Consider the following 25,273-nt stretch of genomic DNA (forward strand, 5'->3'; position numbering starts at 1 on the left):
GCATTACCAACAGTCACCTGAGCTAAACAGTTCAAATCACCTGCAACACAATGCTTAACAAACATCTCAAAACAGGCTCAGTGAAGCCTAACAATCAGAACAATCCTCACTAAGATAACACACACTGTCACTCAGAACACACTGAGAGTAAAAACACTAAAACACCAATGCAGAAAATACAAAAATTTAATCTTTACAGTTTCAATAATTTACAGTTTTTTTCGATTGCTAAACGACAGTGGGCAAAACTGAAGCAACACGTGCAAAAGTCAAACTACGGTCTGTATTACCAACAGTCACCTGAGCTAAACAGTTCACATCACCTGAAAAACTCATTCCAAGCAACACAACTCTTAACACACGTCTAAAAACAGGCTCAGTGCAGCCAAACACTGTGCACAATCCTCACTGAGATAACACACACTGTCACTCAGAACACACTGAGAGTAAAAACACTAGCATCAAACACCAATACAGAAATTACAAACTTTCTCATCTTTATTCATCGTTTGAACAATTTCAGTGACTTCACACTACTCAATAGTTTCTTAAAGAAAAAGATATAGATTTTATAATATACCAATTTTTACGTAAGGTAAACAAGAAGGAATGAAAATCAGCAGTTTGCTTCAATATAGTATTTTGTCTCTAGTAATTTATGAAATTATTGGGGAAAAAAACTAAAGGTACATAACAGTAACAAAGAATAGTGTGACTAATCCTGCCTCTCTCCAGCATCATGTGGCAAGTTTTCTTCATCACATTGGATGTCTGCATCATCTCTAAATACTAATTAATGTGGTGTTTCCATTGCTTTCACCTCCATTACTTTCTGAAAAACAGGAAGAACGCAGTTTTACTATTATAAAGATATAGTGTTTTTCACTTTTTGGTATCTTTGCTCTTTTACCTGTTTCTCTCAAACAGTACAGTGTAGAATTGTTTCATTCTTATTTGGTGTTTGTATACAAAAAAAGGCTTTCTGAGCTTTCTCTGTATAAATCTGTATATGTTCACTAACTAGTCTAAAACAAGACACCTGCATAGGCTTTCAGCTAAAATTCCAATCAACAGTGTTTAAAATGCACCAGACTGAAATCTATTCTGTTTTGAATGTATGGTTAACAGTTTTGACAGCAGCATTTGAACAAAGTGCTGTAGATCCACACTGTTGTGCACGTTGTGGTTAAAGTCATGGGATACGTGTGTAGAGTTTTGAAAACTGTGTTCAAGCAATGAAAAACGAACTAGAGTTTGGTCCACATGAACTGCTGCTGTGCAGACTGTAGTTAGAGTTTTACACGTGACTCCAGTTGTGCTCACTGTCGTTTAGCAATAAAAAAAAACCTGTATATAACATAACACTGACCACTCTGTGGCATGAGTACTTTTTTATTTCTAATACTTTTAGGGTGGTTACTAATAAAAAAAAAAAATGTCATTACTGTAATTCAAATGAATCCAAAAACAAATCCTGAAGCCTTATCTTAAAATACAACATGGCTGTGGTCCCACTATGTTTTTAGGACCTAAACTTAAAAAGTGTGCTGTAATTTTCAACTTGTGGACTGCTGTTGTTATGCTGAGCTAGCTGCAGCTCATGCTCCTAGCCCTGCCTGCTTTTTGTCCCAGCATCGAGTAAAGTTGGCCTGTGTGGTCGTGTTCCCTTCACCCGGCCGTCTCCGCTGCCTCGCTTACAGACAAGCCCACGTTAAGAGGTAGCTGCTGCAATACACACTGACAATTATATACGGAGAATTTACAGTTTGAATAAATGATAACAGATTCAATATTTCACTTTTCCACACTCAAACTGTAATTCAACTTTCAAATAGGCACCCGATAGATTTACTTAGATTTTGTGAACATAACCTTTAAACGACAAAGAAGCTGTGCTTGTTAGTAAAGCAGTAACATTTCAACATCGAAGCTGCATACAGATTGTGATTTATGAGATAATAATGCAGTGCGCACACACACACACACACACACACACACACACACACACACACACACACACACACACACACACACACACACACATAGTGAGATGATGCAGCTACAACGCCACCTATCAGCCAAATGTCACCAAATGTGTCATGGCCACCCAGATGATATATCTACACATATCCACCAAATGTGGTTGCAATAGCACAAAGCCTTCAGGAAATATGATTTGTTTTGTAATATAAGCTCTGCACACAACATTGGAGTAAATTATGACACAGTAAAGTAATTTTTTCCGACATGGTCCAGAGATCTTCCAAATCTCTGGACCAAATTCAATGATGATTGCATTTGTAGGAGTGGATTTCAAATGTAATGTTTCATAAAAAACTTAAATAATTCCAACATAAAAATTAGGATGGGTAGGGTATGAAATACAGAAGGAAGGAGGAATAATTGTATGGGGAAAAAAAATATAGACCTATGATGAAAATCAAGAAAGAAAAAGAAAGAAATAACGGGTTGAAAGATGACAAGAGGATAGGACAGCATCAAAATTCAAAATGACTTGTGAGTGTGAATTTGTTTGCAATACAGAAAATGAGCTACGTACAGTAATCAGGAAGACAGACAGACAGATAGACAGATTGACAAGGAGAAAATGTACATTTAATTCAGAAAGACAGAAACTAAGTAAGAATGAAAAAATGAAATCAAAAGTTGAAATCAAATGAAAATAAAGAATGAAGTGAACGCAGGGTTTCTGCAGGTTTCACCAAGTCAAATTTAAGACCTTCTTAAGACCATTATCAATGAAATGTAAGACTTATATCAGGCCATCAAAAACAACGTCAGATGTTAGAGTCAGGAAACATTGTCTGAAACAGTTCCCTGATTTCCTCATTGGCATTATAGGACTGGTGTCTAGATTGGCTGGCATGCTGGTCTTATTTGTAGTCATAATACAACAAATTAACCCTGTGACACCTGAATTTATTCACAATTATATAAAAAAAATTATTATGTGTGTTTCTGGCTCCAAGCTGATGCTAAATTAAGTTGAGATTGTTCATTTGTCTATAGCATATAGAATAAATATACATTTAGGTATGATGCAAATTAGCATTCATGGTAAAATTCTTTACAAAATGGTAAAATTAATAACACACATTTTCCCATCTCAGATATGTAGATTTTATTCATGTCACAAAGTAATTGACAATTAAATAAATCTTGACAACAGCAAGAAAGAAAACACTCTCCTACTCCTTAACATTGACAGTAGTCTTTTTAGGGTTAGGGGTTAGGGTTAGGGTTAGGGTTAATTTCATTTCCGTGAACTGGATATAGTTTCCACTCCGACCGGTCCTACGAGAAACCAGTGCGTGCAAAAGGTTCCTAGGTATGTATCGAATGTAAACAAACTGGCATTGGGGGAATAAACACGCTATCTCGCCTGCAGTCGGAATGGCAGTGGTTTGATGCAAATTAGCGACAGTCGGCGTTAAGGGGTTAAGACCTAAAACACAATACTTCAGACCTTCTTTTTTTTTTTAAGACTTTTTACGGCCTAGAATTTAATTTTTATTTAAAAATTTAGACTTTTTTTTTAGACTTTTTAAGAGCCCGCGGAAACCCTGAAACGTGTAAATGAAGGTTGATATAAGAATGGAGGAAGACAGAAAGAGATTTTAGAATGGTAGAAAGGCAGAATAATATTTTATATAATATTATATATAATATTCCCAGAAGCAAAAAGAAAAATAGCAGGATAGTGAAGTTGTAAACTGCATGTGCTCTTAAAGTACCACAGGTCAACTGTAGCTTAGGGAAGTGAGGCCAGGGCTTCAAGGGAATGATGAGGAGGGATCAAGGGGGTAAGCGTCTGTCAACAAACCGTAGGTCCTATGGCGCCATTTTGATGCTACCAAACTATCACCCGACATTAGCATCCCGTTGACTGCCATTCATTTTGATGTCACTTTGACAGCGAATAACTTTACATCTGAAGTGTTTAAAGATTTTATTTGTTGTTTATTTCTAAAGAAACACAACAATGTGTAAAAAGCTCCATTACCTTGCACCTCAAGTTATGGCCCCGTAGCAGACGTTTTTGTAAAAATAGGCTTACAGTCGCACAATAGAGGAATTACCGTATAGTACAGGAGAAGCTCGCAGGCAGTTTTGACTTACATTAGCTGTTTAAGTTTAATTACTAATGTTAACTAGCATTTTAGTTAGCAATAATTAGCCTGTGCCCATGTTATCTCCTTACATATACCTACGCTCTCCGTCTCTGCAAGATTGGGAATGATTGAGATTTCTCTTGGCACAGCTACCAGAAAACTTCCAACTTTCAGACACGTTGCTCACGTCACATTTACGTCGTCTCTCTCAGTTGGAGGCTGCACAGTAACGGAAAAGTGCTTCTAATATCCTTCACTGGTCGCCGTCCAGAGCAACAGGATCTGTTGGTCCATTATATACTGTCTATGGGAGGGATGGATGGATGGATTTCAGGTGATCCAATACGCCAGGGTGGAAGGACCATCTGATGGTCCGTGGTCATATTGGCGAGATGACATCATCATCTGTTTAGAAGTCAGCGGCCTGCTGTCTATCACTCTCTTGCCTGGGTGACATCACAGAGCACAGAGTGCGTTCAAACTGTTTAACCAAACTGCCGTCCAACATCATGTAACAGGATCCGGGGAGTCTGAAGCGCAGACTTTTAAACATTCTGCAGCAGTATGAAAACATACGGCGCACTTTAAACCTATTGCCATACATATACATGCTGAGCGTATCAGTCAGATGTAAACAAGACACTAAGAGGAGCATTAAGCAGGATTAAAGCACTGCTGCTCGGCAAATGGAAATGTGTGTTTTAATGCAGGAAGAAGCCCCGTAAACCTGCAGATACAGCCCTATTATCTTTATGAGGAAATATTAGATTGTGTGTGTGTGTATGTGTGTGTGTGTGTCAGACAGTGGGCTCCTATGCAGGCTGAGAGGCTGGGTGGATTCTCCAGCAGCCTAATAAACACCAGATGTTCCCTGGGTAATATATACACAGACCCTGCGCCGTGTCCATCTCCCCAGCAGGAAGGAGCTCATGGACAGCAGCAGAGAGGAAAATGCTGCCACTCCTGAGGTCTGTCTTATTTTGCTGGGAGGACAAATGACGCTGCAGCTTCAGAGAGTGATAAGACATCCAGTGTGTGATGTGAGAAAGTGTGTACTAACAAATACAAGCCTAAGCCACCCCCATCCATGTGCAATCAAGAGATAAACAGCCAATTGAAATTTCTTTTTTAAAAAGCGCTTGCAGCCCCGCTGGCCAATTGAGTTTCGCCGTGCTGCCTTATCTGTGACAGACTCCCAGCAGCTGATAGGGCCTCACCGGGCCTCTGGATTCTGTTCCCCCGCACACTTACCAGCCCTTTATCTAGAGGCTGGAGCCTCTGCGAGATGGCAAACGGTGCCAGAGATATCATTCAACAAATCCCTGGCCTGCAGTCCGCTGTTGTTCCTGAGTAACCCAAAAAACTTCAGCCTGGCATTGCTCACTGCTGCTGTCCGCCCAGACAACACAGTGCTGCTGTAAAGTACGAGGGATGGATACCATGGTAGTTTATGCTGTCTTAGTTTGGCTGTCTGCTGTGAAACGGCTCATGCTAAGCAAACGTATCATCTCCGTGTGCCCCATGGTGGCATGAAGTGTGCTGGAACATTACAGTGCTACGATGAGCAAAAGAAAATGAGTACAGGCCCGTAGCAACAATGTGTGTCCCATGTCCTCACTGTGTCTGATGGGACAGACAGAGTCACAGTGCCTGATGGGAACAGACAGACAGAGTCACAGTGTCTGTCCCATGTCCTCACTGTGTCTGATGGGACAGAGAGAGTCACAGTGTCTGATGGGACAGACAGACAGAGTCAGTGTCTGTCCCATGTCCTCACTGTGTCTGATGGGACAGAGAGAGTCACAGTGCCTGATGGGAACAGACAGACAGAGTCAGTGTCTGTCCCATGCTTCATATCGTTGTGTTTGCGGTGCTGTGCTGTAAACAGGTGGTGTCTCTGTAAATCTGTTTCTCTGAGGCAGAGAGCCTCCTCCAACAGAGAGCATTCCTCAGCGGTCACTCAGCTCGCTGTCTGCCTGCTCGCTGTCTGCCTGCTCGCTGTCTGCCCGCTGTCTGCCTGCTCGCTGTGTACCTCTCTGCCTGCCCGCTGTCTACGCTGTCAGTCTTCCTGGTCGCTGTCTCCCTGCCCGCAGTCTGCCTGCTTGCTGTCTGTCTGTCTGCCTGCTTGCTGTCTGCCTGTCCGTCTGCCTGTCCGTTGTCTGCCTGCTCTCTGTCTTTCTGTCTGCCTGCCCGCTGTCTGCCTGCTCGCTGTCTGCCTGCCCGCTGTCTGCCTGTCTGCCTGCTCGCTGTCTGCCTGTCTGCCTGCTTGCTGTCTGCCTGCCCACTGTCCGCCTGTCTTCCTGCTTGCTGTCTGCCTGCTCACTGTCTGCCTGCTCACTGTCTGCCTGCTCACTTTCTGCCTGCTCATTGTCTGCCTGCTCACTGTCTGCCTGCCGCTGTCTGCCTCTCTGCCTGCTCACTGTCTGTCTTCCCGCTGTCTGCCTGCTTGCTGTCTGCCTGCTCCCTGTCGGCCTGTCTGCTTGCCCGCTGTCTGCCTGCTCACTGTCTGCCTGCCCGCTGTCTGCCTATATATCATCTTATGTCATTTTACCTACCAGACTGTTCTAGCTGTTCTATTATTTGCCTTTACCCACTTAGTCATTGTATCCACATTACTGTTGATTATTTATCTAAAATGTAAATTTGAAAATATTTAGTTAAAGCACCACTTGTCAATCCTACAATATCGTCGCAATATTAATATCGAGGTATTTGGTCAATAATATCGTGATATCTCATTTTCTCCATATCGGCCAGCCCTAGTGCAAATTAATCGCATGAAAAAAAAGTCCCCGGTGTGTAAAGTCTTTTGTTTGGTCAAACTCATCTCAAACTCATCTACAACCTTTTGGTTTCTGTTGATTCCACTGATTGGTTTCATCAGTCCATCAGTGAAATCCTCTGCTGAGTCATCTGTCTCCATCCTTCTTCATGTCTTCCTTTCTTTTACAAGCATCTGATTTTATTGTTTTCATTTCAACAGCAATGGCTAATCACAAAGAACTCGTATCTTTTCCACGCAACATGTCAGACTCAATGATCTGATTCATGTGAAATGATGCTTCTCACAACTGTGTTCCAAGATTTTCAAAATAATACTGATTGAGCCAAGGAGACCTACAGTTAAAGGGCAAATTTAAAAAAAACAATAAGCACTCATATTTCCCACACTGGGCTGGATCTTTGAACCTTTACATCCATGATGCTCTCCAAAACTGTCAACACATACAGTACATGGTATTTGATTTCTCACTCGACTACGTTACTTGAACAATATGTTCTTCATTTGTGTACTTCTTAGCTGAATTTCATTATTTATATATTAACAAATATCAAAAGACTTCCCCTCAGAGTATTTTAGCATCTTTCAGCTCATGGTTTTACGGCCTACAACTGTTTTGGTTCACTCTCACCGCTCTCATCTGCGATATTTCCAGACACAACAGGCAGCTGTTCCCAGAGAAAAACTCTGATGGACCGAGTGTCCTCTCTTGGCCAGCACCTGACAGACAGACACAGTTAGCAACTCGCTGGGGAACGGAGCGGAGCATTTAGACAGAGCTGAAAGGAGAGTCAATATTGGACACCAACACACCTCCTCTGCTCCGTGTCTGCTGGATGTGTTAACCCTCAACTGTTTGCTAGCATATTAACCATATCAACTTTATAAAGTGAAAATATGTCAGTGTTGTTTTTACAGCTTGTTATGCTGCCACCAAGTGGCCAAAAAATAGAATTACAACTTTAACCGACATGGGATGTTCGGCACAAATTCTAAAACTAAAAACCAATCAAATACCATGTGACACACTGTGGTTTAAAGGCCTGGTATCTGCTGCAACGACTACAAAAACAATTACTCTAAATAATCTGTCATGTTCTGTGGATCTCCCACTGTTCCTGAAAAGGTAGATTACTGTTGACTATCTTCATTTTGTTTCCCTTTGTTGCACAAAACCTGGACAAAGGACAGCAACACTCTCCCCAATGGCTTGGTACGTGAGAAGACATGTTGTGATGTTGGTTGGGTTTATTTTGCACCTGTATGTCTTATTACTAACTGGACCAATGCATGGTGTGTGTCCCCCTGCTTGTCCATTGTGTCTCCTTCTCTGTCCCTCTGTCCATCTTACTCACACTGCAGTCTAAAAGCCTGTCAGTGAAAGTGTGTGTGTGTGTGTGTGTTGTGTGTGTGTTTGTGTGTGTGTGTGTGTGACTCACGAGGCATGATGCCTTGGTCTGCCAGCTGCTCTCGTGTCCTCCTCTGCTGAAGTCTTAACTGCAGGACTGAAGGTGGAGGAGGAGGAGGAGGAGGAGCAGGAGGAGCAGGAGGGGTAGAGTAAAAGAAGAGAAAGAGATGTGGAAAGACAGGTAAGGGACAGACAAAAAGCAGGAAGAGACTGAGAATTCAACCCATTTTAAATGCTGTTTCATAGGAATAATTTCACTTCACCTACATGCACATGTGTGTATGTTTCCATATGAACAGAGATGATGTGGGGAATAACGCTGCTTGCTCACAAATATTTCTGTGAGCAGGATGTAGCCAATGATAAACACAGCTCCTGGCTTTTAAACAGATCTGCTCGCCAGTGTGTGGTCCGCAGGGTGTGTGTGTGTGTGTGTGTGTGTGTGTGTGTGTGGGTAGTTGGGAGTGCGGGGTCATAAACACAGAGCCTCCTCCGTGTCTGTTGGTCTGCTCGTGGCTGTGGCTCTTTTGCTTTCTTGTTTTTCCTCCTTGCTGTTATCTGAAAGTCTCTCGCTGAGATCCTGGACTGGACACACGCACACACACACACACACACACACACACACACACACGCGCCCACAGTACAGTATGATATGTTCCTCCTTTTCTGCAAGGCCCTAATCGCTTTCTGCTTGTCCTTCCCAATTGTTAACTCTCCCTCAGGTGGTTCATATCACATTCAAGCATTTTCTGAATTCCCTCAAACCTTCTGGGCTTTGATATAATTACTTTTTTTAACAATTTCACTGAATCTCAGTGAGCTCAGGTGCCACATCGTCCCACCAGGCCCTTCCCGTCATCTAACATCTGCTTTGGTTTATAGTGACGTGGTGGTGACCCGCTGGTCGCAACATCACAGAGAGCAAACGCAGGGTGAAAGATGACTAAAGCGTGTATCTGATACATCCTGTTTTTTCCCCTCCGATAGTGAGCTCCCATCCAGGTCCATCTGCCATGGAACTATGTAACTATGCTATGAGGTTATTAATAATTATGTATGAAAAAGCTCAGCAGTTTCTTTAAAAACTTCTCAGTTCTATTGTTACAACTTTGCTGTCCGTGCTGACACGTGATGCTAACACATAGTTTGTTCCATTTTTGTTTTGAGCTAACACAACGGTAAGGCAGCGGCATTTTAAGTCAGCTGAAAGTCCTCCTTTTATCCAAACCTCTTGGCTGCTCTGTGTTTACTTAAAGGTTATCAATAAAAGTGTCTGCCATAGAATCAGCTGTCTCTCGCTAGTCTGGACTGATTGCAGAGTGTGCATGTTATAGAAGTAGGAGGAGAGCCAGATTACTGAAGCATTCCCACTCTGCCTGTCTCACTTTGAAACTGAAGACATTTGTTTTACCTTGGGCTCTCTTGACAACAAAGGACATACAAATCCACAGCAACATATACACATTTTCAGATTGATGGTGTAAATAAATGCTCATTTGGCCTGCTCGGCACTGGCGAAGTAATAATCACACAAGCCTGCGTGGCGATACTTGGATTTATTGTGGCGAACACATTCACAGCCCCCCACACACAAGAAAGAAACATTATTAAAAATAAAACCACACTTTTACTTCAACAGCTTAGCTAAAGAGACTGGTTGCATTTGTTACGTGAGCGTTCCCTCAGCACAAGCAAGAATGTGTCCGTTACGAACGAGCACGACTGTATAACATCTAATAAACAGGTATTCTCAATGAAGTATTAGGTTTATTTTAGTCTAATACCTCTGCTTAAAACAGAACGGGCATCTGGTCTTGGACAGTTAGATGCAGATTTGTGAACGTGAGCTATAGCCAGATGCAGGAGAGCCAACGCTCCAGCGTTAAGATGCAGATTGTGGAGCGGCACCACGGACAGTGACTTATGGTAAGCAGAGGGATAGAAGGGTGCTGCGCATTTGAAGAAGAAGAAAAAGCCAACCCATACCACAGGTACGTGCTTTTTTTATCTGTTGCCAGAGTGCCAATCATTGTCAGCGCAGGGTTTGCCTCTCATATTGTTACTTATTATCAGTTTAGTCAGAAATATGATCAAGGATATAGAATCTGCCAGCAGCAGTAGAGTAACATTCCTTTGGTCTCACAAGCTATTTCATCCATTAAAAGGCTCAATTAGCAGGATGCACACAACACCAGCTTAGTTTACTGAGAGCACTCACTGTGGGTCAGACAGATGACCCTGGGAGTACCAGGCTTGGTGTGCTTATGAATTACGAATTCCCAGACAGTAAATTACAGTTTGACTATTTTGTGTTCTAATTCAGGGGTTTTAAACGTTTTTAAGCCAAGTACCCCTTGACTGAAAGAGAGACAGTACTACATATTGTGAAGTTGCATATTAAACTGGGCCTACAATAAGGTGTAGGGTGGCCGAAAATAGGGGAGGGTCATGTCTTTTTATTCTTTGTTGAGGGGAGGGTCATTAAATTTTTTTTAGTGCAGTCACCCAAGTTTTGTATTCATAGAAACAGCAAAATTTCAAAGTGGCTTGTTTGGTGCATATTTTTTTCATGTAGCTCTTAGTCTCGGCCCCCGCTACCAGATGGGTCTGACCCATGAGTTTGCTGTTGGGCAGGGGGAGCACTGTCCCCCTGGTGGCTGAAACGGGTAATTGCATTGTTTAAAAAATGAGTGGAATAATTACGTCTGGCATGACCAGATATTTTATAAATATCTTAAATAACACAAAACAACTAAATGTAAATCTGATTTCATATACTGCTTTAGTAAAAAATAAAATTTTCTTGCTGACAATGGGAGCAGCAGGACGCGAAAACGAAAATGACTGTTGCTAGTCTGGACATCTTATCTTGCCAAGGTTGCAATAAAGGTTTCCTAAATGCCATGTATATACATTTGATGTCAGCTTACTCATTGATTGCGTTTTTTGTGTAGATTTGGACTTACTTTCCACTTTGTTTGAACGGCAAAGTGGAGGAAGCCTAGTGACGAGTCCATAGCAACCAGTTTGTGTGTTGAATGTTACCCAGAGTGCCTTGCTGAATGGTCTTAATGTTTTATTGTTTTATTTCATGTGAATACTAGTTTAATAGAGGAGTAACTTAGTATTTGAAGTAATGCAGGAAGTGTGCATTTAGTTTCCATTCTTATTGTGAAACACAACTATTTTAGTGAGTAAATCTACTGAAATGGCCACCACACCATAATGTGATGCATCAGATGAGAAAGCGGAGGTACTCACATATGTCATTACTGTAAAAAAACAATGGTAATTTGTATATCTTTGCCAAGCGCAAACCAGTACAGAAGGTATCGAGAAATTGTTGGGGGAGGGTCATTCTTTTTTTCCAAATCGTTTTGGAGGGTTATAGAAAAATTATTACTGGCGAGGGGAGGGTCATGTCTAATTTGACTAAAGGTCCCAAAACTCCTCCGGTGGCCCCTTAAATAAACAACGAACAGTCCCTAAGCTATTAAAATAATAATTGTTGGCATGATTTAATAAATCATGTTTGGATGTTAAACATAAATGTGGCACAATGAATCCTCTTGGTGAACTGTATCTGTGGATCTTAGTGACTACCTTACCTATAGGACAGTAAGTCTATCATCAATAAAATAAAAAAAAAATCACAAATTGGATTGGATTCATGTTAGGACATTTTAAATTTTGAAAAATACTTTCAAAAACTTAATAATAATTTGGTGGCCCCCCTGCAGTAACTCTGAGGTCCCGGACCCCCTGTTGAAGATCTCTGTTCTAATTTGAATAAAGAGTGACAGCTGAACTACCAATAACATGTGTGCGTTTTCCTTTCTCCTTAGGTGAGACATGAACAGGTTGTGGCTCGGCTGCGCTGATGTAAACAAGCTGTTTGGTGCTGACTTACTGTCCAACATGTGCTCGACACCTTGTAGTATTGATTTAACTTATATTTGATGCCTTGGTCATACTATCATGTCAGCTGTCAGCTGTTAATCAAACCGGCATGAGAACGAGTCAGTAACACACACACACACACACACACACACACACACACACACACACACACACACACAAATCTAATATCTCCTCATACACACACAAAACATTTGGCGGTCCGCAGGGAGCACTTGACTGAGATCTTTATCTTCCCCTTTAGCTTCACCCAAGCAGCAGAAGTTCCCATGGCTTTGATAATGGGCCTAAAGCGTGGGGCAGGAGAAGCATGGGCGCTGACTGGAACTCCAACTGCTGCAGCTTAAAGGAAACTGTAAATCCTGGACACGCAGATCAACTGAGACTCGCCCTGTCATCAGCGGTTATCTCAGAGAGATTTACAGACGGTGAGTTTACTTCTCTTACGCACAACATTTCACTCGTGCACTCCTAAATTTCCCCGACCAATCATGCTGGCTGTACCTTGTATCAGCCAGCTTTAATCCCTCCGACTGTAACATCAAGCAGACTTGTAGGAAGATGACCTTTATGGCAGTAATCTCCACATCTGCGGCACATTAAGCAGCGAGAGCATGTGGGATAGAGACACACAGACCCTGAGCCAGCCTGTCCTGCTCCCCGGAGCAATGTGGCTCATTTCCAGTTCTGCTCTAAACAACTCAAAGGAAAAGCGTCATTTACCATGCCATTTGTGGACACCAATTACAGCTCACATGCAAAGTGGCTGTCAGTCAGGACTGAAGCACTCCAGCCACGCTTTGTACGATTCAGAGGCCATGGTGTGTATGAAGCTTTACAGAGCAGAGAGCTGATCTGAGCTCTGCTGCCATTACGTTCTCCTCAGGGAGGGGGCACTGTTGCTCAGACTACACAAACTCAACACACACAAACGCTCAGCCTCACAGACACTATGTTCAAACAGTAAGAGAGTGTGTGGGTGACAGGGAGAGTGATGGAATTAAAGATGGAGGCAGTGTGTGAGTGTGTGTGTGTGTGTGTGTGTGATGGTGATAAATGGATACAAAGCCCCAGCAGCTGCTGCGTGTTAAGTGGAGTTTAAATCAGCGCTGTAGTCCTTACCCTTCCTCCCCTTTTGATATACACAGGTGTACACACACACACACACACACACACACACACACACACACACACACACGCACACGCACACGCACACGCACACACACACACACACACACACACACACACACACACACACACACACACACACACACACACACACACACACACACACACAAGCTTCTAATTCAGCCATATAAAGATAACCTCTGACCCCTCTCCGGTGTCTAATCTCCCCGAGCCACAGTGAGAACTGGCTTCCGTCAGCAGCAGGTTAGCCACTGGCATGAAACAAGTGCACTAACCTGGCCGAGACATCGCCAGAGACATGTCCTGCGTTTATGAGGAGGAGGATGAAGATCAAAGAAACCGTCCGGCCGTGAATTGATCACAGTGTGACAGGGCTCAGAGCTCGGGAGGATATCTGACTTATGCTGGCCTCCCTCTGGCATTCCTCGTACCGTCACATGTTTATAACACACACCTGTCACTTTGCTGGTGTCACTGCAGAGCACATTGTGAGTGTCAACACAGCTCACCCAAGACAGATGAATGACACAGGATGGCCTGTAAATACCAAGTGTTGACAGACGAACAGGTTGCACGAATAAACACAGCTGCACACCAACTGTCCCCTGACGGACAGACAGACTCAGGTCAATCCTCTTTTGACTTACCTGATCTAAACTTGCTTCGTATCAATATGGAGTGTTCAGAGCCCAGAAGAGTCATAATGCTTACAGTCCAGTTCCAGTGGTCAAAAGATGCAAAGTAAAGTCACACACACTCGAGAAGCGGTGCACACTTGGAGCCCCGGCCACCTCTGGATGCCAGACTGAGAGGAGATGGAGTGACTCAGCCTGCCTCATCAATACATTGGCTTCCTTCTGGCGTCTCTCAGCCAGTCAGCACACTACAGCAGCTTCCTGCTCTCTGCTCTTCTCTCTCCCCCGGGGCTGATGTGGGAGTGTGGGTCTGCGGGACCATCAAGCTTTGGTCCCATCTAGCTGAGAACTGTGAGCAGGGCCAGGACAGCACAGAGATATGCCCTGCTCGGGGAGGTGCTACCCGGCCAGGGTTTTCTCTAAGCCCCGCCTGGAGGCTGGACAGGGCTTGGCTGATGACTTCCTCCTCCCTTGCCACCAGTGTAAATATATCTGCCTATCAGCCTGCTGCCTGTCATTAGAGAGGGAGGGAGAGAGAGATCCAGACAGAGACAGATGCTGATAGTGGAGCAGCAGTACAGCCAGGAGGTTTAATTTCTTACAACATGTCTAGCCTACATCTAACTGCTTTATATAATAATAATAATAATAATAATAATAATAATAATAATAATAATAATCATAGATAAAAAGGTTGGTTAGATTCTAGTTTAACTTATGATTATTGGATATATTCCTGGTCTATCTCCTTGTATTAACAGTACATTTGAGAGGTGTCGCTCGTGCAGAGGATCTGTATACTCTATAACTCTGAGTCCCATCAGCTGTGGATCATTTCAGCTTCTTCCAGCTCAACTTTGATGTTGTGCTTCACTGATAGGGCCGCTGGAGAGCGCAGATCTCGGCCAAGGGCAACAGTCCACACTTCTATGATATGCAAGTCTGCAACCGCAACCACTAAACATGTCTGGATATATTTCCAAAACTATTAGAATCATCATCTCTGCTGTGCATTTATTATGCTTATACAGAAAATACTTTAATGTCATGTAGGTATGCACAAATATCAAATGCTACGACTGAAATAACATCATGAACATGACCTCCAGATCATCAACTACTGCACAGCTGGAGTTAAATCCTCAAACAGCCGCAGGTCAGCAGTCAGGACACTGTTCAGCCTATGCTGCATTAGGAGGAGGGTGACGCTTTGTAACGCTAATACTATAAATAGAACGTGATTATTAATCACACAAAGAAAAAGAAAGTAAGAGTCTACTTTAAGTCAATAACAATCTTCATCTACAACTCATCATCTGGACATCGGTGCTGAGTGTCTGTCTGCGGCGTCCCGGGTTGCAGCTGCAAGCGTTAGCATAAGGGAGACGACCAAAACACACAGAGCTACTATAAAGCCGTAGCCCTATCTCGTGGGACAGTCCCGCCACGCCAAAATATAAAGGGTTCTTCCTTGGCCTACACCCTTCCACCAAGTTTCATGCAAATCGTTAACGAACAAACAGAGAAACCATGCCCAAAACACAACCTCCTTGGGTAAAGTATAAACCCAGTGGGCCACCTTTGATTAATAAGTAAATTAATCTAAATGGCAGTTTCATACAGTGTTTTCCCTTTATTTAAAATAACGGCAAATATCCATACAGTATTTCCTTAGTCTATGTGTCCACATGTCTATGTCCATCACCTTCCTCTTTCTTTGTGTTGGCGTTCTAAACTCACGGTTTCCACACCTTAAAACAAAAAAGTATAAGTAAAAGTATACATTTTATTTAGGAAAAGTAGTGGAGTAAAAGTGAAAGTTTCCAATAATATAAACAAGATACATGATACATGTAAATTCTACTTAAGTACAGTAACTAAGTATTTGTACTTAGTTATATTACAACACTATGTATAGTGGATAGAGACTTTAAAGTGGATAGAAACTTTAAAGTGTTAAATTTGAGAATGGAATTTGGTGTGGCGTTAGCCAGATCTTACGGTTCAGATCCTACTTGAACCCCTGTATAAACCCACTGTGCACTACCTGCTGAGCAGCAGACAGACACAGTGATAGTGGAGCATTTAGCAGCTAAAGAGAGAGATTTTCTCAGATAGGGTATAAGAAATGGTGTGATTTTCTTTCATGTCTTTCATGTGAAAATAACCAACATTGCTTTCTGCCTCCTTTAGCTACAGTTTTCCTTATCGATATGCTTTGGCAACACAAATATGACTTATTGGTCACCATGAGAGTTTAAACTCTGATTTGAAGTCCAAGCTTTCATCAAATGCAATATAAGTAAGATTCACAAAACATACTCAGGTTTTTCCCCAATGTAATGCAAGCCTGGTGGCCCATCAGGCCTAAGTTGCCCCCCACCAGGCCTAAGCCAAAAATTTGAATGTATATTTAAGATGTTTTTTTATTTTTTAAATTACAGTTACAGTGGGGCAGCTCGGTTCGGAAACTTAGACATAGTCATATTTTCAAATCTCCAGTCTTTAGCCTTTTGCACTGACTCAATAATCTAGGGCCCTGTGGAATCTGTATTATAGCTTTTTGAACTTCTCAATTTCGCAATTCTGTCCATGATTCTGTTATCACAGAAACTATTGGGCTCTACATTAATGCTGCCATCAGTCTGTGTCTGGCCCTAGCCGGGCCCACTTGCCACTGGGCTAAAAACTTTTCTGGGGGAAACCCTGTATACTTATTATAAAAGATTAAAAGGTGTGTGTACACCAAGTTACAAAGTGTGCTTCTTTAAGTGTGTATGGAGGCCCTTTCAGCATCAGACTGCTCTTTTTATACTTTGATTTATCGATGAACGAAGGTATGAGTTGAGAGCAGTCCGTTGCCCAGAAGCGGAGAAGCAGGATCTATATCTTTATCTATCTCCTCCAGCCTGTATTCAACAAGCCATCCCTTCCTCCAGCTCCCACATACCAGGCGGACATTTGTCAGAGTTAGGCGCTCTGCTCAGGGGGCGGCATTAGCCCGCTGCAGAGCCTCCTAAGCCTCCGTCAACACAGGACGTCAGCTGGACACGTCAAGGCTTTTTTTGCACTGGTCATTTAGGCTTGATTTGAAGATATTATGGAAAGTGATGCATTGCTTGAGACGAGGCACACTAGAAACCCACCAAAACATGAGAAAGAATCTCAAAATCCAACGCAGGAAGAAAGTTGTGGGATCGTCATTTATGTGTCCTTGTTTTTGTTGCACAGCAGGTGTCAAAGTCGTTGTTCCTGAGGCTACTGTCTCCCTACACCCAGATTAAAGGGTTCTGTGGTTACAGCTGAGAATGTGAAATGCAGTACGTGTCCCTCTACCAGTCTGGTTTCCAGTCACTACATGCTCTGTGCAAAGTGAGTCACAAGATTACATTTGCACCTTTTTTAATTACATTATTTCACTTTTTTCAAGGTAACTGGTCTTTATTTTTTCTATATAAGATATTCAATATATATATATATATATATATATATTATATAGCTGATAAGGGTCTGAAATGTGGACTGCACAGCGTTGACACACTGATATCCCAAATATCTGTTAAAGGAATAGTTCAACATTTGGGGAAATAAGCTTATTTGCTTATGTGAGATGATTAGACTGACACTGAGGTCATGTCTAGGGCTAGAGCCAGGATACCATTAGCTTAGCTTAGCATAAAGACATGAAGCAGTCTGGTTCCATCCAGTTCAAAAACACATCTACCAACAACAACACCTGTAAAGCTCTATAATTTGTAAAGCTTGCCATTTTCACATTTCTGCTTTTTCACAGATCAAACAAACAAGAAACAATAAAAGCTTAAAAGGTTCAGAGCACGCTGCCTGGGCTGGCCTTCTGCGGGAGAACGGTGCTTATATGGCGGTTAGCCGCTAGTAACGCCCAAGGGGGTAAGCGAGCATCCGGAAAGCGTACCTCCTATGGGGAGATTGTAGGCTAACAAGCCATCACCTTCCGTTAGCATTCCATTGACTCCTATTAACTTTGACAGCGAATAACTTTACATCTAAAGACTCTATTTGTCCATTTTTTTATTTCTAAAAAAACACAGTAATGTATAAAAGGCTCCATTACCTTGTATCACATTATAGCCCCGTAGCAGTAGTTTGTAAAAATAGGCTAACGATTGTGTCATAACCATGCGACTTTCTGTCGCACAGTAGAGAAATTACCATATAGTCAGGAGAAGCTTGCAGGCAGTTTCGACTTAAATTAGCTGTTTAAGTTCTAATGTTAACTAGCATTTTAATTAGCAATAATTATCCTGTGCCTATGTTATCTTCTTACATATATACCTACGCTCTCTGTCTCTGCAAGATTTGGAATGATTGAGATTTCTCGCAGTTCTGTCAGATTTTCTTCCAGACTGTGGAACCAGTGGCGAACACGTCTGTATGTTAGACACTGAACATTGTGAAAGGCTTTGTATTTTTTTTTTCTATTTATGTTTTACTCTGTGTGTTTTTTATTGTGATATGGATCCCCTTGGGTCTGAATTCATTTTTTCTTCAGAGGCTCTGTTGAAGACAAAGATGTTTTCAGATGTGACTCCAGAGTCCAGGCTTCACTTCCTGGCTACACTGAGGACTAATATCTGACCTTCTGAAGCTCCTCAGCTATCAGCTATGAAGAAGAAGAACAATTCATGTTTTAATTTCAGGACCCTTTCCTATGAATTTCTGAAGTTTGTGTGTGTTTCAAAGTGGCCTGATTTCTATGCCAGTGCAAAAAATGACATTTTCCCCACAGATTTCTTACACAATATATTTAGCTTGTTCATAGAATGATGCTCCTCTCTGTCCTCACGTCATTCTCCCCTCCATTTCATCTTAATGCCTTCTTCTTTCCTTTTTTAACTTTTTCTATCTACCTTGTTTATCCCATAGAGCCCATCTCCGGCTTGACTTTGTCCCAAAAGTTATTATTCCCTAAAAATATCCACCAGTTTCCACCCTGCCACTATAAGTTTGCTACAGTAAATAAAAAGAGTACCAAAGAAATGTGTGATTACTACAGGTCTTTCCTCTACATTGTGTAAAAGCTGCAGTGACACAGCACTAATCAGTCATTGAGAGCTTTGCCCAGCAACAGCTCACTGCTTCTGCCTGGCCGCTATCCATTTTAATCTCTTCACACCATAAACACAGCAAGGAGCCTCGACACACAGCAGCGCGATGCACACACCAAAACATTAAATAATTTAATGTAGGCTAATAAATGACACAGCAGCTCTGTTTGCTGTAGCCCGTGCGCTGACGTGTGCTGGAGCAAGCTCCAAAAACCCATACAATGCTCCAGTCAAATATTTACACAGAGGCTTCTCAGGCTGCAAATCTATCGCTGACACCCAAGGGTACGCTGGCCTGTATACGCGGTGAATGAACATGCACACGTGCACACACACACACACACACACACACACACACACACACTGCTTCTTAATTAGCAGGTGAAAGTGCTTAAAGGGAAGGTCTGTCAGAGGGTTTGACAGTGTACACACAGCGTCTCAGAGAGATTCCTCAAGAGGTCACCCAGCCCTGGCTTAATCCTCCCCTTTAATTGGGCCCTATGTCAACGGACTGTCTGGAGCTGTGCATGTGTGTGTGTGTGTGTGTATGTGTTTGTGCGTGTGTGTGTGTTTGAGTGTGCGTGCGTGTGTGTGTTTGAGTGTGTGTTCTTGGGTTTGTGTGTGTGTGTGTGTGTTTGTGTGTGCGTGTGTGAGAGTGTCTGATGAAAAGAACAGGACTGAAGAAGATCAGCTCATATACCAGATCGACAGATTCAAGTGTACATTTTGTACATTATATACACCAAGCGTGCAGAAGGGTGTCGCAGCATGGCTCTTTTCGCTCGGCTGTGTGATGCCTAATGCAAATGCAATAAGTCATACGCCTCTGCATAGAGCATGTTAAAAACACACTTTCCATAATGCAACAAGTGAGCACAACGTGTTTATTGGCCGACTGCACAGACATCTAGATCACAAAATGACTGTTAGGGTTTTGTGTGATTTCTGGTGTTTTAGATATCGCAGATGTGACTAGTTGAAATGCCCAAACTGCACAAAATATCTTAAAAATGAAGTCCAAATTCAGCAAGCGAATTACAAACACTTTTTACTTAAGATGTGTCTGGAATGTTTAACAAGATGGTTGTCACATTGTCTTGCCATCTGTTCCAATAAAAGATAAATCAGTGGTATTTAGCTCCCCAGCTGCTGATAGGAGCAGTCACGTTCTTGAAATGTTTTAAATATCTCTGCTCATATGCCATCCATGGAGTACAGCTGTCCCTCGGCCATCTGCCTGAGAGAGTGTGACAGGAGGAAGTGTACAAGAATGCACTGTCCAATGTAGTATGATTGGAGCATGGGAGTTGCATGGAGTTGCCCTGCAGAGCATGTTTTTTTTCACTTCACCTCTATGTCTTCAGGCCTCCATCCTTCGTGCCTGCTTCAAACCAGATCGGACCAAGTGGGGGCAAGGCTGGACAATCAGCTGGGCAAAGTGGGCAAATATCTTAGGGCACCAGATACCCCCAAACCCCCTGGGTAACTGTATGTCAACTGGTTTCTGCTCATTTAGTGTGGTGCTCTATATGTAATCAATAGGAAGGACAGGATGGACTGGAGAGCTGGTAGTGAAGAGAGAGAGTGTGTGTGTGTGTGTGTGTGTGTGTGTGTGTGTGTGTGTGTGTGTGTGTGTGTGTGTGTGTGTGTGTGTGTGTGTGTGTGTACATTAGAGGAGGAGGATGGGTTGATAGAGCGGGGGTTAAGACTTTGTCAGACTATGAAGAGGTGAGGTTGTCAGGAGTGCACAGGATATGGGTGGGGGGTCTTGGAGGGCACTATGTGTGTACGTGTGTGTGTGTGTGTGTGTGTGTGTGTGCGTGCGTGGGTGGGTGTGTGTGTGTTTGTAAAGAGGCAGACATAGCGGCCTCCAGCAGCAGCTGTGTGATGTCAGTGTGTGTGTGTGTGTGTGTGTGTGTGTGTGTGTGTGTTCTGTCAGTGTGAGTGTGTGTTGCTGCTCCCTGTCCCTGTGCTGGGTGGCTCTCAGGTGAACACATCTGACACTATACGCCATAGCCCACGCCATTTAATGTTCTTAATTATTCCGTCATTGTTATTGCTATGTTTCCCTCCTGCCCTGACTTTTACTAAATACATTTTCTGAACATGCTTATATCGTCATAATTATAGAATAAGATTTAGAAAACCAAATAGATGGTTTTTAAGCCGCCAGGAGCAGCGGCGATTACCGCTGGTACTCTCCTCTGCACCCTAATGAACGCATTTTCATACAGCTATTTGAGACAATGAATGGGGCATAAAAACTCATTTGCATGAAGGCCGTACAGCAGTGCCTTATAATCACACTAAGGTCTGTAAGCCCAGAGCATTCATCCTGTCAACATGTGTAAAACATCAGAAATGAAAGCGAAACTGAACATGAACCCCGGTTCTGTGTTTGTTTGACCCATCCACCTCCCAAACCTGCCTCGCTCTTATACTTTGTCACATCACTTCCTGCTTTGCTCCTGTTATAATTACTATGGCCACTAGAGGGCACGCTACATGCTCTTTACGTAAATATGAGTCCTAATTGCTGCTTTAACAAACCATCTTTTTCGGGGGAGGACAGTCCCAACCAAGTTTTGGTGTTGAAAAGGCCCCTTATGTGCCAGGAGAATCGCCGATTACAGTAACGTTGGTACTCGGGGCGGTCTTTCCTAAGCGTGTGACATTTTTCACCGTCGTGTTTTTGTCGTTTTTTTGTGTTACTGAAGCCTTTTTTCTTTTTTTTTTTACATGCGTGTGACGTTCTCGCGATATTACGTCACATTCTCGCGATAACACGCAACATAGCTCAAAATGCATACAGATAACACGCCATTTGGCTTTAGGAAAGTGGCGTGTATGTTTACGCAAAGTCTTCTGCTGAATTTGACACAGAAACTCTTTTTCAATAGAGTGAGACTGATGACGTGTTAATGGCCCATCAGCACCAACAAAAGGATATACAGACGCTCTTGGGCGTCCCATTTAGAGAAAAAGTAACCCTGAAGAGCCTGGCGGTCCTACTGTAAAATAACCCATTAGGATGCTGCCCCACTAACACAGAACGTTTAGGGAACATTAGTTTTTGGTTCCCTAGGGGTTAGTTCAAACCAAACCAAAAACTAATGTTTAGGGAACGTTCCCTCAGGGAACCAACCAACTGAAACGTTCTCCTGTGGTTGCACTGTACCTCCACACAACGTTCCGGTTCGGTTGTTGTTGGTTGTTCTGAGTGCGGTTTTGAAAATGTTTATTTATACCAGCTCCATTTAAGTTTTTTAAGTAGCATATAAAAGGTTTGCAGTCACTTGATTTAGATTCACTCAAAAATTATTGGTCTTATAAAATCTAAGTAAGATAAACAACATAGCAAGAGAATATATTTATTTTTAGGCTGATAACAATTTTGTTAAAAACAATACTTTTTAACGGTATTAGGTGAAAATACTTAAAACAAGAATCTATCAATAGAATAATTTTCACAACTAAGAAAATTCACTTCTTTCATTTTCACATTTCACTGTAATTCACCATGTGTTCTATTATTACATCCATGGTATTATCTTATAATACATCCGAGGGATGTATGGATGTATGCATGTATGCTGTAAAGCCTGTTACATGGATGTAACGTCATTAGCGTTTCCCAAAACTGCCGGGGCTATCGGCTCAAGCTAAACAATGGAGCTAGTTAGCTAGGTAGCTAGTTACCGTTAACGTAATATCTTATGTGTCCCTAAGAGCCAATGTGGGTTTAGGGTTTAACACTTATCTTACGATATATCCGAGGGCTGTATGCTGTAAAGCCTGTAATGTGGATGAGAGATAAAGCCATGGATGTATTAAGAGAAGTACAAATTGTATGGTCTTTTATTTCAGATAAATCCATTCCACAAGCAAGAAAGCCTTTCAGGACGGAGCGTAAGTTAACATTTATGGATGCATTTAAGAAACCAGAGTCATATTTCCTACCATGGAACTACTGAAATTCAACCTGGTGCATATGACGTGACTGTTCTGATGCGTTTGTCCCTTCCTGCCCTTTTTCAGGTCAGCAGATGTTACTGGCTCCACCACCTGCATGTAAGTGTTTTTTTAGTTTTTTTTAGCGATTGTCTAATGTAATAGAATAGGTTCATCTTTTTCAATGGCATGTGCAAGAAACCTACCATAAATGAACTGACCAATTTTCATCAACACCACACAGGAAACCAGCTGGTTGCCTAGAGATTGATGGGTCTATTGTAACGCAAGCTCGGCCTGGGACCCAGTGGAAGGTACAGTGGCTTTGAATTTCCATTTCCAATTCAATGCAATTTCATGACAAGGAACTTGAGAGTAACTTCACTTTTTTGTTGTTGTAAACAGCAGAACTCATCACACAGAGGGAGGTGACTCATCACACAGAGAGGTAAGAACACTCACTTAAGTTGTTCACATATGCAAGTATATAATGTACTGTATAACAACTAAAACCATTAATTATTCCATAGCCATGAGGACATCCATTACCCGCATGGCACAGTGGATGGACACATTTGAGGAAAAGATCGATGAGCTGCTCTTAAAGAGCTCTTAGTCACCTCCCTCTGCTCCAGTTGATGGCGTGTTGCTGTTGCCCTGCTCTCGACAGTCACCGAGCTGCAGGAGTTCGACAGGAGTCTCGGTCAACAGGAGAGGAGGAACAAAATGGTAATTAAATGGCCCTACCCTGCCCTAAGATAACACTATATAATTGCACAAATTCAAATATCACTATAACTGAACTGACTTCTCTTACAAAATGAGATTGTACAAGCTCTCCACTTTGTTCTACATGTGTAATTTGTATTTCTATATGTTTTACAGCAACTTTTCCTGACAACCCTTGGAGGTTCGACTGGAGGTACTGCCATCCGTCGCATGCTACGGCGAGTGGCAACCAATGACGTTCTAAAACCGTATAGCCTGCAGGGCAGTAAGACACTATTACTTTGCACTCTACATCCCACTGTGTACTTGTATTGATATTATGTCTTATTTGTATAGTTCAGGGGCGGCCAACCAGTTCAGCATAAAGAGCCACAAAAAAACACGCACCATAGCAAAAAGCCACACAACACATGCACGTCCACATTACAACAGCAACAGGGACTTCCAGATCTAATGAAAGTCATAATACATAGCAGTTTTCTATGGAGCTAAATCAGGGCCAAATGTTTTGTTCATTTGAAAAAAATATATATAGTTGAAAAAATAAAGCTTGAAATTGAAAATTTAAGTTTTGGTCAAAACTTGGAAAAAATAAAACCATGTATTCAAACTTAAAATAAGTGTACAAATTTTTCTTTCAGTTTGAATAAAATATAGATTAAATTCTGGAATTATTTTGAATAAATTATAAATTTTCATTTTTCACTTTAATATTTGTTTTCAGTTCCACATTTCATGTTTTCAGATTCAAAACTTATTTTTTACCTCAAATCTTTTTTTTTTCGGTTTCAAATCTTTTTTTTTTTTTCGTTTTCAGATCTGTTTTTCACTTTCAGATAATTTTTTTTTTCGGTTTCAGACTTTTGGCCCTGATTTTGCGTGGGGGCGTGGCTTCAACTCAGAGGGGCGTGGTATTATGGTGACAGCCTAACAACGAAGGCAGAAGACTCCTCTGTCATGTTGACTTCAGGAAATGGTGTTACTGTGAGAACTATGACTGAATGCTTTCTATCCACTATATACATGTGATGTTTACTTAATAAACTGATGCAAGTGACAAAGTTCCATTTAAAAAATTGTATTGGACAACACATGGTACCAATTACACTATAAGAGCAATAAACTGATTGTGCAGTTCGGCAGGAACAATGACTTCTCCCACTTCCATGTATGACATTGAATGTAGCACCACAGTATTCACTCGGCAGTCAGCATAGCGTCCGCTCCGCCAAGGCAACCTGCTGGCGCAGCCCACAGGTAAGACATGTGAAAGATATTAGCCTTTTTGAATAGATACTTTGGGACATTATCCCCGCAGTGGCATTTTTTTTTTGTCATTAACACATAAAGGGAAAATAGGTGGACAGCTGGAAATGAAGCATCGCTAGCACAAAAGTTAGCATTAACTAACGTTAGCTTCACACTAGCTGGTGTTTTTACACCAATTTTAGTGTCCAGCTCAAGTTTTTGACTTTAACGTG

General features: G+C 42.1%; 1 protein-coding gene across 5 annotated transcripts in view; it reads right to left on the reverse strand.

The window, feature by feature from the left end:
• Positions 1-14,387, reverse strand: part of myocd (myocardin) — a 36,272-nt gene extending 21,885 nt beyond the window's left edge. For 4 of the 5 annotated variants that reach the window (XM_028568236.1, XM_028568235.1, XM_028568234.1 and 1 more), the window contains exons 1-2: positions 14,038-14,387; positions 8,355-8,420 (exon numbers count right to left, since the gene is read on the reverse strand). In XM_028568236.1, the coding sequence (XP_028424037.1) occupies positions 8,355-8,420; positions 14,038-14,092 (121 nt within the window). In that variant the 5' untranslated portion in view covers positions 14,093-14,387. The remainder of the gene's footprint in view (positions 1-8,354; positions 8,421-14,037) is intronic. The other variant, XM_028568233.1, reaches the window with a different exon arrangement.
• Between the last annotated feature and the right edge of the window lie 10,886 nt (positions 14,388-25,273).

This window comes from Perca flavescens, chromosome 21 (genome assembly GCF_004354835.1).
Source record: "Perca flavescens isolate YP-PL-M2 chromosome 21, PFLA_1.0, whole genome shotgun sequence".
Classification (NCBI taxonomy): domain Eukaryota; kingdom Metazoa; phylum Chordata; class Actinopteri; order Perciformes; family Percidae; genus Perca; species Perca flavescens.